General features: G+C 33.2%; 2 protein-coding genes across 3 annotated transcripts in view; both read left to right on the forward strand.

Annotated features, from left to right (window-relative positions):
- Positions 1 to 15,641, forward strand: part of LOC122976560 (titin-like) — a 100,453-nt gene that overhangs the window by 32,460 nt on the left and 52,352 nt on the right. The gene's annotated exons all lie outside the window — the stretch shown is intronic.
- Positions 1 to 15,641, forward strand: part of LOC122976561 — a 59,199-nt gene that overhangs the window by 19,314 nt on the left and 24,244 nt on the right. The window contains exons 23-33 of the mRNA XM_044345132.1: positions 1,131 to 1,154; positions 1,647 to 1,670; positions 2,401 to 2,424; positions 2,919 to 2,942; positions 5,801 to 5,824; positions 6,317 to 6,340; positions 7,071 to 7,094; positions 7,589 to 7,612; positions 10,471 to 10,494; positions 12,670 to 12,693; positions 15,552 to 15,579. Of these exons, the coding sequence (XP_044201067.1) occupies positions 1,131 to 1,154; positions 1,647 to 1,670; positions 2,401 to 2,424; positions 2,919 to 2,942; positions 5,801 to 5,824; positions 6,317 to 6,340; positions 7,071 to 7,094; positions 7,589 to 7,612; positions 10,471 to 10,494; positions 12,670 to 12,693; positions 15,552 to 15,579 (268 nt within the window). The remainder of the gene's footprint in view (positions 1 to 1,130; positions 1,155 to 1,646; positions 1,671 to 2,400; positions 2,425 to 2,918; positions 2,943 to 5,800; positions 5,825 to 6,316; positions 6,341 to 7,070; positions 7,095 to 7,588; positions 7,613 to 10,470; positions 10,495 to 12,669; positions 12,694 to 15,551; positions 15,580 to 15,641) is intronic.

Consider the following 15,641-nt stretch of genomic DNA (forward strand, 5'->3'; position numbering starts at 1 on the left):
TATCTAAACTTTTACAAGCAAAAGCCAGTGTTTCAAATGCATTCAATGTACTTTTTCTTTTTAATTGCTGAATTTTCAGAATCAATTAAATAAAAAAGTCTCAAATTGGACACATTGTTAGTTGTTGTTGATTTAGTAATGTGATGTTTTCCTAACAGACAAATGAAGTTTTACAGTCATCAATCATACTGCTGTTAGTTTTAACAGATAAAATGAAAACATGTATTCTGACAAATAGATTTATTTGCAACTAAATACTGATAAAGACATATCTGACCAACATTTGTTTGAATAGCAGCAGTTAAAAAACTTCTAATATGGATTCACTGTGTGATAGATGCATCATGGTTGTGACAATGCTTTGTTTATTTCACAGAGCATCAAGAAGGGTCGGATAAGGGTAAGAACAACTTTTTTTCTTGAACCGTTATAACTGCAGTAAACTAGAAGTTTGACTGTCTGACAGATGTATTGTGGTTGTGACAATTCTTTTATCATTTAATACTGATCTCAACAATTTCTGAGGTCCATAAAACATCCACCCAGGACCTGGAAACTCTCAATCTATTTAATGGAAATATGACAATAATTAGTTTATTTTTTAGTGTCAAATCACAAAAGAAGAAAGAAGACAATTACAGAAATAGAAAATAATAACAACATACTACATTATATTAAACATACATAATACTATTGAGTTATAGGAGTGGCAAAAATTGGATTTAAGAGGTGAAGCGTCGACCATGATCCACAATGTCCCTGATTCATGTTTGATTAGGGACCTTTATTGATTGTTGTTCTCCATCTCTCTCTCAATGTAAATGAAATTTCAGGACTTCTTTATCTCTTCTGCTTAGTGGCAACATCAGAAGACAACTTCCTAATCAGAGCTGAAAATGTAAAGTAGAGGTTCATTGATAAACACACTGAAAGGCACCAGAGACAGTCTGCCTTTCTGTATCTGTATGTCTTATCTGTTTTCATGCATCCAGCACTTAAAAGTAATTAATATTTAATTTTTTACAAAAACCAGTGTTTCAAATGTAACTTATAAAACCTAATTATGAAACAAAACATGATTAATGAAGAATTCCAGTGAGTTAACACACACTTATTCATCTTCAATACAGGAGCTGCTGAAGGGATGTGCAAAGGTAAGATAGAACATTTTCACATTGGTCACCTATTTGTCTTTAATAATTTTAGAATATTTAACATGACAATATTTTAAATAATGTTCTGTTTTCATGCATCCAGCACTTAAAAGTAATTAATATCTAAACTTTTACAAAAACCAGTGTTTCAAATGCATTCAATGTACTTTTTCTTTTTAATTGCTGAATTTTAAGAATCAATTAAATAAAAAAGTCTCAAATTGGACACATTGTTAGTTGTTGTTGATTTAGTAATGTGATGTTTTCCTAACAGACACATGAAGTTTTACAGTCATTAATCATACTGCTGTTAGTTTTAACAGATAAAATGAAAACATGTATTCTGACAAATAGATTTATTTGCAACTAAATACTGATAAAGACATATCTGACCAACATTTGTTTGAATAGCAGCAGTTAAAAAACTTCTAATATGGATTCACTGTGTGATAGATGCATCATGGTTGTGACAATGCTTTGTTTATTTCACAGAGCATCAAGAAGGGTCGGATAAGGGTAAGAACAACTTTTTTTCTTGAACCGTTATAACTGCAGTAAACTAGAAGTTTGACTGTCTGACAGATGTATTGTGGTTGTGACAATTCTTTTATCATTTAATACTGATCTCAACAATTTCTGAGGTCCATAAAACATCCACCCAGGACCTGGAAACTCTCAATCTATTTAATGGAAATATGACAATAATTAGTTTATTTTTTAGTGTCAAATCACAAAAGAAGAAAGAAGACAATTACAGAAATAGAAAATAATAACAACATACTACATTATATTAAACATACATGATACTATTGAGTTATAGGAGTGGCAAAAATTGGATTTAAGAGGTGAAGCGTCGACCATGATCCACAATGTCCCTGATTCATGTTTGATTAGGGACCTTTATTGATTGTTGTTCTCCATCTCTCTCTCAATGTAAATGAAATTTCAGGACTTCTTTATCTCTTCTGCTTAGTGGCAACATCAGAAGACAACTTCCTAATCAGAGCTGAAAATGTAAAGTAGAGGTTCATTGATAAACACACTGAAAGGCACCAGAGACAGTCTGCCTTTCTGTATCTGTATGTCTTATCTGTTTTCATGCATCCAGCACTTAAAAGTAATTAATATTTAATTTTTTACAAAAACCAGTGTTTCAAATGTAACTTATAAAACCTAATTATGAAACAAAACATGATTAATGAAGAATTCCAGTGAGTTAACACACACTTATTCATCTTCAATACAGGAGCTGCTGAAGGGATGTGCAAAGGTAAGATAGAACATTTTCACATTGGTCACCTATTTGTCTTTAATAATTTTAGAGTATTTAACATGACAATATTTTAAATAATGTTCTGTTTTCATGCATCCAGCACTTTAAAAGTAATTAATATCTAAACTTTTACAAGCAAAAAACAGTGTTTCAAATGCATTCAATGTACTTTTTTTTAATTGCTGAATTTTAAGAATCAATTAAATAAAAAAGTCTCAAATTGGACACATTGTTAGTTGTTGTTGATTTAGTAATGTGGTGTTTTCCTAACAGACACATGAAGTTTTACAGTCATCAATCATACTGCTGTTAGTTTTAACAGATAAAATGAAAACATGTATTCTGACAAATAGATTTATTTGCAACTAAATACTGATAAAGACATATCTGACCAACATTTGTTTGAAAAGCAGCAGTTAAAAAACGTCTAATATGGATTCCCTGTGTGATAGATGCATCATGGTTGTGACAATGCTTTGTTTATTTCACAGAGCATCAAGAAGGGTCGGATAAGGGTAAGAACAACTTTTTTTCTTGAACCGTTATAACTGCAGTAAACTAGAAGTTTGACTGTCTGACAGATGTATTGTGGTTGTGACAATTCTTTTATCATTTAATACTGATCTCAACAATTTCTGAGGTCCATAAAACATCCACCCAGGACCTGGAAACTCTCAATATATTTAATGGAAATATGACAATAATTAGTTTATTTTTTGTGTAAGAAAGACAATTACAGAAAGAGAAAATAATAACAACATACATTATATTAAACATACATGATACTATTGAGTTATAGGAGTGGCAAAAATTGGATTTAAGAGGTGAAGCGTCGACCATGAACCACAACGTCCCTGATTCATGTTTGATTAGGGACCTTTATTGATTGTTGTCCTCCATCTCTCTCTCCCCCCGTCCCTCATTTTCTGTCATCTCTTCACTGATACTAATCAATAATCAGCTGCATCCTGTGATGTGAGTGTACGTGGGGGAATGTGAGGTCTGAGAAGTTTTGACAGGTCAGGAGGTAATAGGTAGCAGTTTGTAGTTTGACTTGAATGAAACCGTAAACCAGTGAATCAGAAGAATTGTTGCAGCTGCATTTTGGACTTGTTGGATCTTTTTAATAGTACAGAATACAAGACCTGAATGAGCATGAATGAGAATTTCTGCATCTGACTGTGTTAGAAATGGGTGAACTTGGACGATGTGTCAGAGGTGGAAGAAAACTACTTTAGTGATGTTGCTGATGTGTCCCTCAAATCTAAGATAAATGAAATTACAGGATTTCTTTATCTCTTGTGCTTAGTGGCAACATCAGAAGACAACTTCCTAATCAGAGCTGCAAATGTAAAGTAGAGGTTCATTGATAAACACACTGAAAGGCACCAGAGACAGTCTGCCTTTCTGTATCTGTATGTCTGATCTGTTCTGTTTTCATGCATCCAGCACTTAAAATTAATTAATATCTAAACTTTTACAAAAACCAGTGTTTCAAATGCATTCAATGTACTTTTTCTTTTTAATTGCTGAATTTTAAGAATCAATTAAATAAAAAAGTCTCAAATTGGACACATTGTTAGTTGTTGTTGATTTAGTAATGTGATGTTTTCCTAACAGACACATGAAGTTTTACAGTCATCAATCATACTGCTGTTAGTTTTAACAGATAAAATGAAAACATGTATTCTGACAAATAGATTTATTTGCAACTAAATACTGACAAAGACATATCTGACCAACATTTGTTTGAATAGCAGCAGTTAAAAAACTTCTAATATGGATTCACTGTGTGATAGCTGCATCATGGTTGTGACAATTCTTTATTTATTTCACAGAGTTCCTAGAAACGTTGGATGTGGGTAAGAACAACTTTTTTTCTTGAACCGTTATAACTGCAGTAAACTAGAAGTTTGACTGTCTGACAGATGTATTGTGGTTGTGACAATTCTTTTATCATTTTATACTGATCTCAACAATTTCTGAGGTCCATAAAACATCCAACCAGGACCTGGAAACTCTCAATATATTTAATGGAAATATGACAATAATTAGTTTATTTTTTAGTGTCAAATCACAAAAGAAGAAAGAAGACAATTACAGAAATAGAAAATAATAACAACATACTACATTATATTAAACATACATGATACTATTGAGTTATAGGAGTGGCAAAAATTGGATTTAAGAGGTGACGCGTCGACCATGAACCACAACGTCCCTGATTCATGTTTGATTAGGGACCTTTATTGATTGTTGTTCTCCATGTCTCTCTCCCCCCGTCCCTCATTTTCTGTCATCTCTTCACTGATACTAATCAATAATCAATAAAAGCATAGAACGCCCAAGAATGTATTTCTTAAATAAAATTTGAATGGTTTAATCTTTGGAATAATGAGATAACCTGCATCCTGTGATGTGAGTGTACGTGGGGGAATGTGAGGTCTGAGAAGTTTTGACAGGTCAGGAGGTAATAGGTAGCAGTTTGTAGTCTGACTTGAATGAAACTGTAAACCAGTGAATCAGAAGAATTGTTGCAGCTGCATTTTGGACTTGTTGGATCTTTTTAATAGTACAGAATACAAGACCTGAATGAGCATGAATGAGAATTTCTGCATCTGACTGTGTTAGAAATGGGTGAACTTGGACGATGTGTCAGAGGTGGAAGAAAACTACTTTAGTGATGTTGCTGATGTGTCCCTCAAATCTAAGATAAATGAAATTACAGGACTTCTTTATCTCTTCTGCTTAGTGGCAACATCAGAAGACAACTTCCTAATCAGAGCTGCAAATGTAAAGTAGAGGTTCATTGATAAACACACTGAAAGGCACCAGAGACAGTCTGCCTTTCTGTATCTGTATGTCTGAAGTCTTTGAAGCCATAAAAAAGTCTTGAAGGTTCGATATTTAAAAGGTCAAGACCAGGCGAGTCTTCAGCTGTACTGCAGAGACTGTGTGTCGTCACTAAACTAAAACGTATGACTCATTACATTTTCTTTGGCTGATTCTTCCTCACCTCTGAGAACATTGTCAGAGTATTAGGAAAACCCATCTCTCATGACTCTACACATATTGTCCACTCTGTTAATACTATTAATATTGTTCTATTTGTTAATGAGAACCTGTGTTTGTAAAGGCCACCTTCAACATCTGTAATGAATTCAAGTATTTAATCTCTACAACTTTCTCAACTAAACAAAACCACCAGATAAAAGAGCAGTTATGAATGTTACAAATGTATTATTAATACCCATGTTGCACAAGTTTGACATTCACAAAAGAAAATGTAACTTATAAAACCTAATTATGAAACAAAACATGATTAATGAAGAATTCCAGTGAGTTAACACACACTTATTCGTCTTCTATACAGGAGCTGCTGAAAGGAGAAGGCAAGGTAAGATAGAACATTTTCACATTGGTCACCTATTTGTCTTTAATAATTTTAGAATATTTAACATGACAATATTTTAAATAATGTTCTGTTTTCATGCATCCAGCACTTAAAAGTAATTAATATCTAAACTTTTACAAAAACCAGTGTTTCAAATGCATTCAATGTACTTTTTCTTTTTAATTGCTGAATTTTAAGAATCAATTAAATAAAAAAGTCTCAAATTGGACACATTGTTAGTTGTTGTTGATTTAGTAATGTGATGTTTTCCTAACAGACACATGAAGTTTTACAGTCATTAATCATACTGCTGTTAGTTTTAACAGATAAAATGAAAACATGTATTCTGACAAATAGATTTATTTGCAACTAAATACTGATAAAGACATATCTGACCAACATTTGTTTGAATAGCAGCAGTTAAAAAACTTCTAATATGGATTCACTGTGTGATAGATGCATCATGGTTGTGACAATGCTTTGTTTATTTCACAGAGCATCAAGAAGGGTCGGATAAGGGTAAGAACAACTTTTTTTCTTGAACCGTTATAACTGCAGTAAACTAGAAGTTTGACTGTCTGACAGATGTATTGTGGTTGTGACAATTCTTTTATCATTTAATACTGATCTCAACAATTTCTGAGGTCCATAAAACATCCACCCAGGACCTGGAAACTCTCAATCTATTTAATGGAAATATGACAATAATTAGTTTATTTTTTAGTGTCAAATCACAAAAGAAGAAAGAAGACAATTACAGAAATAGAAAATAATAACAACATACTACATTATATTAAACATACATGATACTATTGAGTTATAGGAGTGGCAAAAATTGGATTTAAGAGGTGAAGCGTCGACCATGATCCACAATGTCCCTGATTCATGTTTGATTAGGGACCTTTATTGATTGTTGTTCTCCATCTCTCTCTCAATGTAAATGAAATTTCAGGACTTCTTTATCTCTTCTGCTTAGTGGCAACATCAGAAGACAACTTCCTAATCAGAGCTGAAAATGTAAAGTAGAGGTTCATTGATAAACACACTGAAAGGCACCAGAGACAGTCTGCCTTTCTGTATCTGTATGTCTTATCTGTTTTCATGCATCCAGCACTTAAAAGTAATTAATATTTAATTTTTTACAAAAACCAGTGTTTCAAATGTAACTTATAAAACCTAATTATGAAACAAAACATGATTAATGAAGAATTCCAGTGAGTTAACACACACTTATTCATCTTCAATACAGGAGCTGCTGAAGGGATGTGCAAAGGTAAGATAGAACATTTTCACATTGGTCACCTATTTGTCTTTAATAATTTTAGAGTATTTAACATGACAATATTTTAAATAATGTTCTGTTTTCATGCATCCAGCACTTTAAAAGTAATTAATATCTAAACTTTTACAAGCAAAAAACAGTGTTTCAAATGCATTCAATGTACTTTTTTTTAATTGCTGAATTTTAAGAATCAATTAAATAAAAAAGTCTCAAATTGGACACATTGTTAGTTGTTGTTGATTTAGTAATGTGGTGTTTTCCTAACAGACACATGAAGTTTTACAGTCATCAATCATACTGCTGTTAGTTTTAACAGATAAAATGAAAACATGTATTCTGACAAATAGATTTATTTGCAACTAAATACTGATAAAGACATATCTGACCAACATTTGTTTGAAAAGCAGCAGTTAAAAAACGTCTAATATGGATTCCCTGTGTGATAGATGCATCATGGTTGTGACAATGCTTTGTTTATTTCACAGAGCATCAAGAAGGGTCGGATAAGGGTAAGAACAACTTTTTTTCTTGAACCGTTATAACTGCAGTAAACTAGAAGTTTGACTGTCTGACAGATGTATTGTGGTTGTGACAATTCTTTTATCATTTAATACTGATCTCAACAATTTCTGAGGTCCATAAAACATCCACCCAGGACCTGGAAACTCTCAATATATTTAATGGAAATATGACAATAATTAGTTTATTTTTTGTGTAAGAAAGACAATTACAGAAAGAGAAAATAATAACAACATACATTATATTAAACATACATGATACTATTGAGTTATAGGAGTGGCAAAAATTGGATTTAAGAGGTGAAGCGTCGACCATGAACCACAACGTCCCTGATTCATGTTTGATTAGGGACCTTTATTGATTGTTGTCCTCCATCTCTCTCTCCCCCCGTCCCTCATTTTCTGTCATCTCTTCACTGATACTAATCAATAATCAGCTGCATCCTGTGATGTGAGTGTACGTGGGGGAATGTGAGGTCTGAGAAGTTTTGACAGGTCAGGAGGTAATAGGTAGCAGTTTGTAGTTTGACTTGAATGAAACCGTAAACCAGTGAATCAGAAGAATTGTTGCAGCTGCATTTTGGACTTGTTGGATCTTTTTAATAGTACAGAATACAAGACCTGAATGAGCATGAATGAGAATTTCTGCATCTGACTGTGTTAGAAATGGGTGAACTTGGACGATGTGTCAGAGGTGGAAGAAAACTACTTTAGTGATGTTGCTGATGTGTCCCTCAAATCTAAGATAAATGAAATTACAGGATTTCTTTATCTCTTGTGCTTAGTGGCAACATCAGAAGACAACTTCCTAATCAGAGCTGCAAATGTAAAGTAGAGGTTCATTGATAAACACACTGAAAGGCACCAGAGACAGTCTGCCTTTCTGTATCTGTATGTCTGATCTGTTCTGTTTTCATGCATCCAGCACTTAAAATTAATTAATATCTAAACTTTTACAAAAACCAGTGTTTCAAATGCATTCAATGTACTTTTTCTTTTTAATTGCTGAATTTTAAGAATCAATTAAATAAAAAAGTCTCAAATTGGACACATTGTTAGTTGTTGTTGATTTAGTAATGTGATGTTTTCCTAACAGACACATGAAGTTTTACAGTCATCAATCATACTGCTGTTAGTTTTAACAGATAAAATGAAAACATGTATTCTGACAAATAGATTTATTTGCAACTAAATACTGACAAAGACATATCTGACCAACATTTGTTTGAATAGCAGCAGTTAAAAAACTTCTAATATGGATTCACTGTGTGATAGCTGCATCATGGTTGTGACAATTCTTTATTTATTTCACAGAGTTCCTAGAAACGTTGGATGTGGGTAAGAACAACTTTTTTTCTTGAACCGTTATAACTGCAGTAAACTAGAAGTTTGACTGTCTGACAGATGTATTGTGGTTGTGACAATTCTTTTATCATTTTATACTGATCTCAACAATTTCTGAGGTCCATAAAACATCCAACCAGGACCTGGAAACTCTCAATATATTTAATGGAAATATGACAATAATTAGTTTATTTTTTAGTGTCAAATCACAAAAGAAGAAAGAAGACAATTACAGAAATAGAAAATAATAACAACATACTACATTATATTAAACATACATGATACTATTGAGTTATAGGAGTGGCAAAAATTGGATTTAAGAGGTGACGCGTCGACCATGAACCACAACGTCCCTGATTCATGTTTGATTAGGGACCTTTATTGATTGTTGTTCTCCATGTCTCTCTCCCCCCGTCCCTCATTTTCTGTCATCTCTTCACTGATACTAATCAATAATCAATAAAAGCATAGAACGCCCAAGAATGTATTTCTTAAATAAAATTTGAATGGTTTAATCTTTGGAATAATGAGATAACCTGCATCCTGTGATGTGAGTGTACGTGGGGGAATGTGAGGTCTGAGAAGTTTTGACAGGTCAGGAGGTAATAGGTAGCAGTTTGTAGTCTGACTTGAATGAAACTGTAAACCAGTGAATCAGAAGAATTGTTGCAGCTGCATTTTGGACTTGTTGGATCTTTTTAATAGTACAGAATACAAGACCTGAATGAGCATGAATGAGAATTTCTGCATCTGACTGTGTTAGAAATGGGTGAACTTGGACGATGTGTCAGAGGTGGAAGAAAACTACTTTAGTGATGTTGCTGATGTGTCCCTCAAATCTAAGATAAATGAAATTACAGGACTTCTTTATCTCTTCTGCTTAGTGGCAACATCAGAAGACAACTTCCTAATCAGAGCTGCAAATGTAAAGTAGAGGTTCATTGATAAACACACTGAAAGGCACCAGAGACAGTCTGCCTTTCTGTATCTGTATGTCTGAAGTCTTTGAAGCCATAAAAAAGTCTTGAAGGTTCGATATTTAAAAGGTCAAGACCAGGCGAGTCTTCAGCTGTACTGCAGAGACTGTGTGTCGTCACTAAACTAAAACGTATGACTCATTACATTTTCTTTGGCTGATTCTTCCTCACCTCTGAGAACATTGTCAGAGTATTAGGAAAACCCATCTCTCATGACTCTACACATATTGTCCACTCTGTTAATACTATTAATATTGTTCTATTTGTTAATGAGAACCTGTGTTTGTAAAGGCCACCTTCAACATCTGTAATGAATTCAAGTATTTAATCTCTACAACTTTCTCAACTAAACAAAACCACCAGATAAAAGAGCAGTTATGAATGTTACAAATGTATTATTAATACCCATGTTGCACAAGTTTGACATTCACAAAAGAAAATGTAACTTATAAAACCTAATTATGAAACAAAACATGATTAATGAAGAATTCCAGTGAGTTAACACACACTTATTCGTCTTCTATACAGGAGCTGCTGAAAGGAGAAGGCAAGGTAAGATAGAACATTTTCACATTGGTCACCTATTTGTCTTTAATAATTTTAGAGTATTTAACATGACAATATTTTAAATAATGTTCTGTTTTCATGCATCCAGCACTTAAAATTAATTAATATCTAAACTTTTACAAAAACCAGTTTTTCAAATGCATTCAATGTACTTTTTCTTTTTAATTGCTGAATTTTAAGAATCAATTAAATAAAAAAGTCTCAAATTGGACACATTGTTAGTTGTTGTTGATTTAGTAATGTGATGTTTTCCTAACAGACAAATGAAGTTTTACAGTCATCAATCATACTGCTGTTAGTTTTAACAGATAAAATGAAAACATGTTTTCTGACAAATAGATTTATTTGCAACTAAATACTGATAAAGACATATCTGACCAACATTTGTTTGAAAAGCAGCAGTTAAAAAACTTCTAATATGGATTCACTGTGTGATAGATGCATCATGGTTGTGACAATTCTTTATTTATTTCACAGAGTTCCCTGAAACGTTGGATGTGGGTAAGAACAACTTTTTTTCTTGAACCGTTATAACTGCAGTAAACTAGAAGTTTGACTGTCTGACAGATGTATTGTGGTTGTGACAATTCTTTTATCATTTAATACTGATCTCAACAATTTCTGAGGTCCATAAAACATCCACCCAGGACCTGGAAACTCTCAATCTATTTAATGGAAATATGACAATAATTAGTTTATTTTTTAGTGTCAAATCACAAAAGAAGAAAGAAGACAATTACAGAAATAGAAAATAATAACAACATACTACATTATATTAAACATACATGATACTATTGAGTTATAGGAGTGGCAAAAATTGGATTTAAGAGGTGAAGCGTCGACCATGAACCACAACGTCCCTGATTCATGTTTGGTTAGGGACCTTTATTGATTGTTGTTCTCCATGTCTCTCTCCCCCCGTCCCTCATTTTCTGTCATCTCTTCACTGATACTAATCAATAATCAATAAAAGCATAGAATGCCCAAGAATGTATTTCTTAAATAAAATTTGAATGGTTTAATCTTTGGAATAATGAGATAACCTGCATCCTGTGATGTGAGTGTACGTGGGGGAATGTGAGGTCTGAGAAGTTTTGACAGGTCAGGAGGTAATAGGTAGCAGTTTGTAGTCTGACTTGAATGAAACCGTAAACCAGTGAATCAGAAGAATTGTTGCAGCTGCATTTTGGACTTGTTGGATCTTTTTAACAATACAGAATACAAGACCTGAATGAGCATGAATGAGAATTTCTGCATCTGACTGTGTTAGAAATGGGTGAACTTGGACGATGTGTCAGAGGTGGAAGAAAACTTCTTTAGTGATGTTGCTGATGTGTCCCTCAAATCTAAGATAAATGAAATTACAGGATTTCTTTATCTCTTGTGCTTAGTGGCAACATCAGAAGACAACTTCCTAATCAGAGCTGCAAATGTAAAGTAGAGGTTCATTGATAAACACACTGAAAGGCACCAGAGACAGTCTGCCTTTCTGTATCTACAAATGTATTATTAATACCCATGTTGCACAAGTTTGACATTCACAAAAGAAAATGTAACTTATAAAACCTAATTATGAAACAAAACATGATTAATGAAGAATTCCAGTGAGTTAACACACACTTATTCGTCTTCTATACAGGAGCTGCTGAAAGGAGAAGGCAAGGTAAGATAGAACATTTTCACTTTGGTCACCTATTTGTCTTTAATAATTGTAGAGTATTTAACATGACAATATTTTAAATAATGTTCTGTTTTCATGATTCCAGCACTTTAAAAGTAATTAATATCTAAACTTTTACAAGCAAAAGCCAGTGTTTCAAATGCATTCAATGTACTTTTTCTTTTTAATTGCTGAATTTTCAGAATCAATTAAATAAAAAAGTCTCAAATTGGACACATTGTTAGTTGTTGTTGATTTAGTAATGTGATGTTTTCCTAACAGACAAATGAAGTTTTACAGTCATCAATCATACTGCTGTTAGTTTTAACAGATAAAATGAAAACATGTATTCTGACAAATAGATTTATTTGCAACTAAATACTGATAAAGACATATCTGACCAACATTTGTTTGAAAAGCAGCAGTTAAAAAACGTCTAATATGGATTCCCTGTGTGATAGATGCATCATGGTTGTGACAATGCTTTGTTTATTTCACAGAGCATCAAGAAGGGTCGGATAAGGGTAAGAACAACTTTTTTTCTTGAACCGTTATAACTGCAGTAAACTAGAAGTTTGACTGTCTGACAGATGTATTGTGGTTGTGACAATTCTTTTATCATTTTATACTGATCTCAACAATTTCTGAGGTCCATAAAACATCCACCCAGGACCTGGAAACTCTCAATATATTTAATGGAAATATGACAATAATTAGTTTATTTTTTGTGTAAGAAAGACAATTACAGAAAGAGAAAATAATAACAACATACATTATATTAAACATACATGATACTATTGAGTTATAGGAGTGGCAAAAATTGGATTTAAGAGGTGAAGCGTCGACCATGAACCACAACGTCCCTGATTCATGTTTGATTAGGGACCTTTATTGATTGTTGTCCTCCATCTCTCTCTCCCCTCGTCCCTCATTTTCTGTCATCTCTTCACTGATACTAATCAATAATCAGCTGCATCCTGTGATGTGAGTGTACGTGGGGGAATGTGAGGTCTGAGAAGTTTTGACAGGTCAGGAGGTAATAGGTAGCGGTTTGTAGTTTGACTTGAATGAAACCGTAAACCAGTGAATCAGAAGAATTGTTGCAGCTGCATTTTGGACTTGTTGGATCTTTTTAATAGTACAGAATACAAGACCTGAATGAGCATGAATGAGAATTTCTGCATCTGACTGTGTTAGAAATGGGTGAACTTGGACGATGTGTCAGAGGTGGAAGAAAACTACTTTAGTGATGTTGCTGATGTGTCCCTCAAATCTAAGATAAATGAAATTACAGGATTTCTTTATCTCTTGTGCTTAGTGGCAACATCAGAAGACAACTTCCTAATCAGAGCTGCAAATGTAAAGTAGAGGTTCATTGATAAACACACTGAAAGGCACCAGAGACAGTCTGCCTTTCTGTATCTGTATGTCTGATCTGTTCTGTTTTCATGCATCCAGCACTTAAAATTAATTAATATCTAAACTTTTACAAAAACCAGTGTTTCAAATGCATTCAATGTACTTTTTCTTTTTAATTGCTGAATTTTAAGAATCAATTAAATAAAAAAGTCTCAAATTGGACACATTGTTAGTTGTTGTTGATTTAGTAATGTGATGTTTTCCTAACAGACAAATGAAGTTTTACAGTCATCAATCATACTGCTGTTAGTTTTAACAGATACAATGAAAACATGTATTCTGACAAATAGATTTATTTGCAACTAAATACTGATAAAGACATATCTGACCAACATTTGTTTGAATAGCAGCAGTTAAAAAACTTCTAATATGGATTCACTGTGTGATAGATGCATCATGGTTGTGACAATTCTTTATTTATTTCACAGAGTTCCTAGAAACGTTGGATGTGGGTAAGAACAACTTTTTTTCTTGAACCGTTATAACTGCAGTAAACTAGAAGTTTGACTGTCTGACAGATGTATTGTGGTTGTGACAATTCTTTTATCATTTAATACTGATCTCAACAATTTCTGAGGTCCATAAAACATCCACCCAGGACCTGGAAACTCTCAATCTATTTAATGGAAATATGACAATAATTAGTTTATTTTTTAGTGTCAAATCACAAAAGAAGAAAGAAGACAATTACAGAAATAGAAAATAATAACAACATACTACATTATATTAAACATACATGATACTATTGAGTTATAGGAGTGGCAAAAATTGGATTTAAGAGGTGACGCGTCGACCATGAACCACAACGTCCCTGATTCATGTTTGATTAGGGACCTTTATTGATTGTTGTTCTCCATGTCTCTCTCCCCCCGTCCCTCATTTTCTGTCATCTCTTCACTGATACTAATCAATAATCAATAAAAGCATAGAACGCCCAAGAATGTATTTCTTAAATAAAATTTGAATGGTTTAATCTTTGGAATAATGAGATAACCTGCATCCTGTGATGTGAGTGTACGTGGGGGAATGTGAGGTCTGAGAAGTTTTGACAGGTCAGGAGGTAATAGGTAGCAGTTTGTAGTCTGACTTGAATGAAACTGTAAACCAGTGAATCAGAAGAATTGTTGCAGCTGCATTTTGGACTTGTTGGATCTTTTTAATAGTACAGAATACAAGACCTGAATGAGCATGAATGAGAATTTCTGCATCTGACTGTGTTAGAAATGGGTGAACTTGGACGATGTGTCAGAGGTGGAAGAAAACTACTTTAGTGATGTTGCTGATGTTTCCCTCAAATCTAAGATAAATGAAATTACAGGATTTCTTTATCTCTTGTGCTTAGTGGCAACATCAGAAGACAACTTCCTAATCAGAGCTGCAAATGTAAAGTAGAGGTTCATTGATAAACACACTGAAAGGCACCAGAGACAGTCTGTCTTTCTGTATCTGTATGTCTGAAGTCTTTGAAGCCATAAAAAAGTCTTGAAGGTTCGATATTTAAAAGGTCAAGACCAGGCGAGTCTTCAGCTGTACTGCAGAGACTGTGTGTTGTCACTAAACTAAAACGTATGACTCATTACATTTTCTTTGGCTGATTCTTCCTCACCTCTGAGAACATTGTCAGAGTATTAGGAAAAGCCATCTCTCATGACTCTACACATATTGTCCACTCTGTTAATACTATTAATATTGTTATATTTGTTAATGAGAACCTGTGTTTGTAAAGGCCACCTTCAACATCTGTAATTAATTCAGGTATTTAATCTCTACAACTTTCTCAACTAAACAAAACCACCAGATAAAAGAGCAGTTATGAATGTTACAAATGTATTATTAATACCCATGTTGCACAAGTTTGACATTCACAAAAGAAAATGTAACTTATAAAACCTAATTATGAAACAAAACATGATTAATGAAGAATTCCAGTGAGTTAACACACACTTATTCATCTTCAATACAGGAAGAAGGTACTGAAAGGAGATGGCAAGGTAAGATAGAACATTTTCACATTGGTCACCTATTTGTCTTTAATAATTGTAGAGTATTTAAC

This window comes from Thunnus albacares, chromosome 24, assembly GCF_914725855.1.
Source record: "Thunnus albacares chromosome 24, fThuAlb1.1, whole genome shotgun sequence".
Taxonomy (NCBI): domain Eukaryota; kingdom Metazoa; phylum Chordata; class Actinopteri; order Scombriformes; family Scombridae; genus Thunnus; species Thunnus albacares.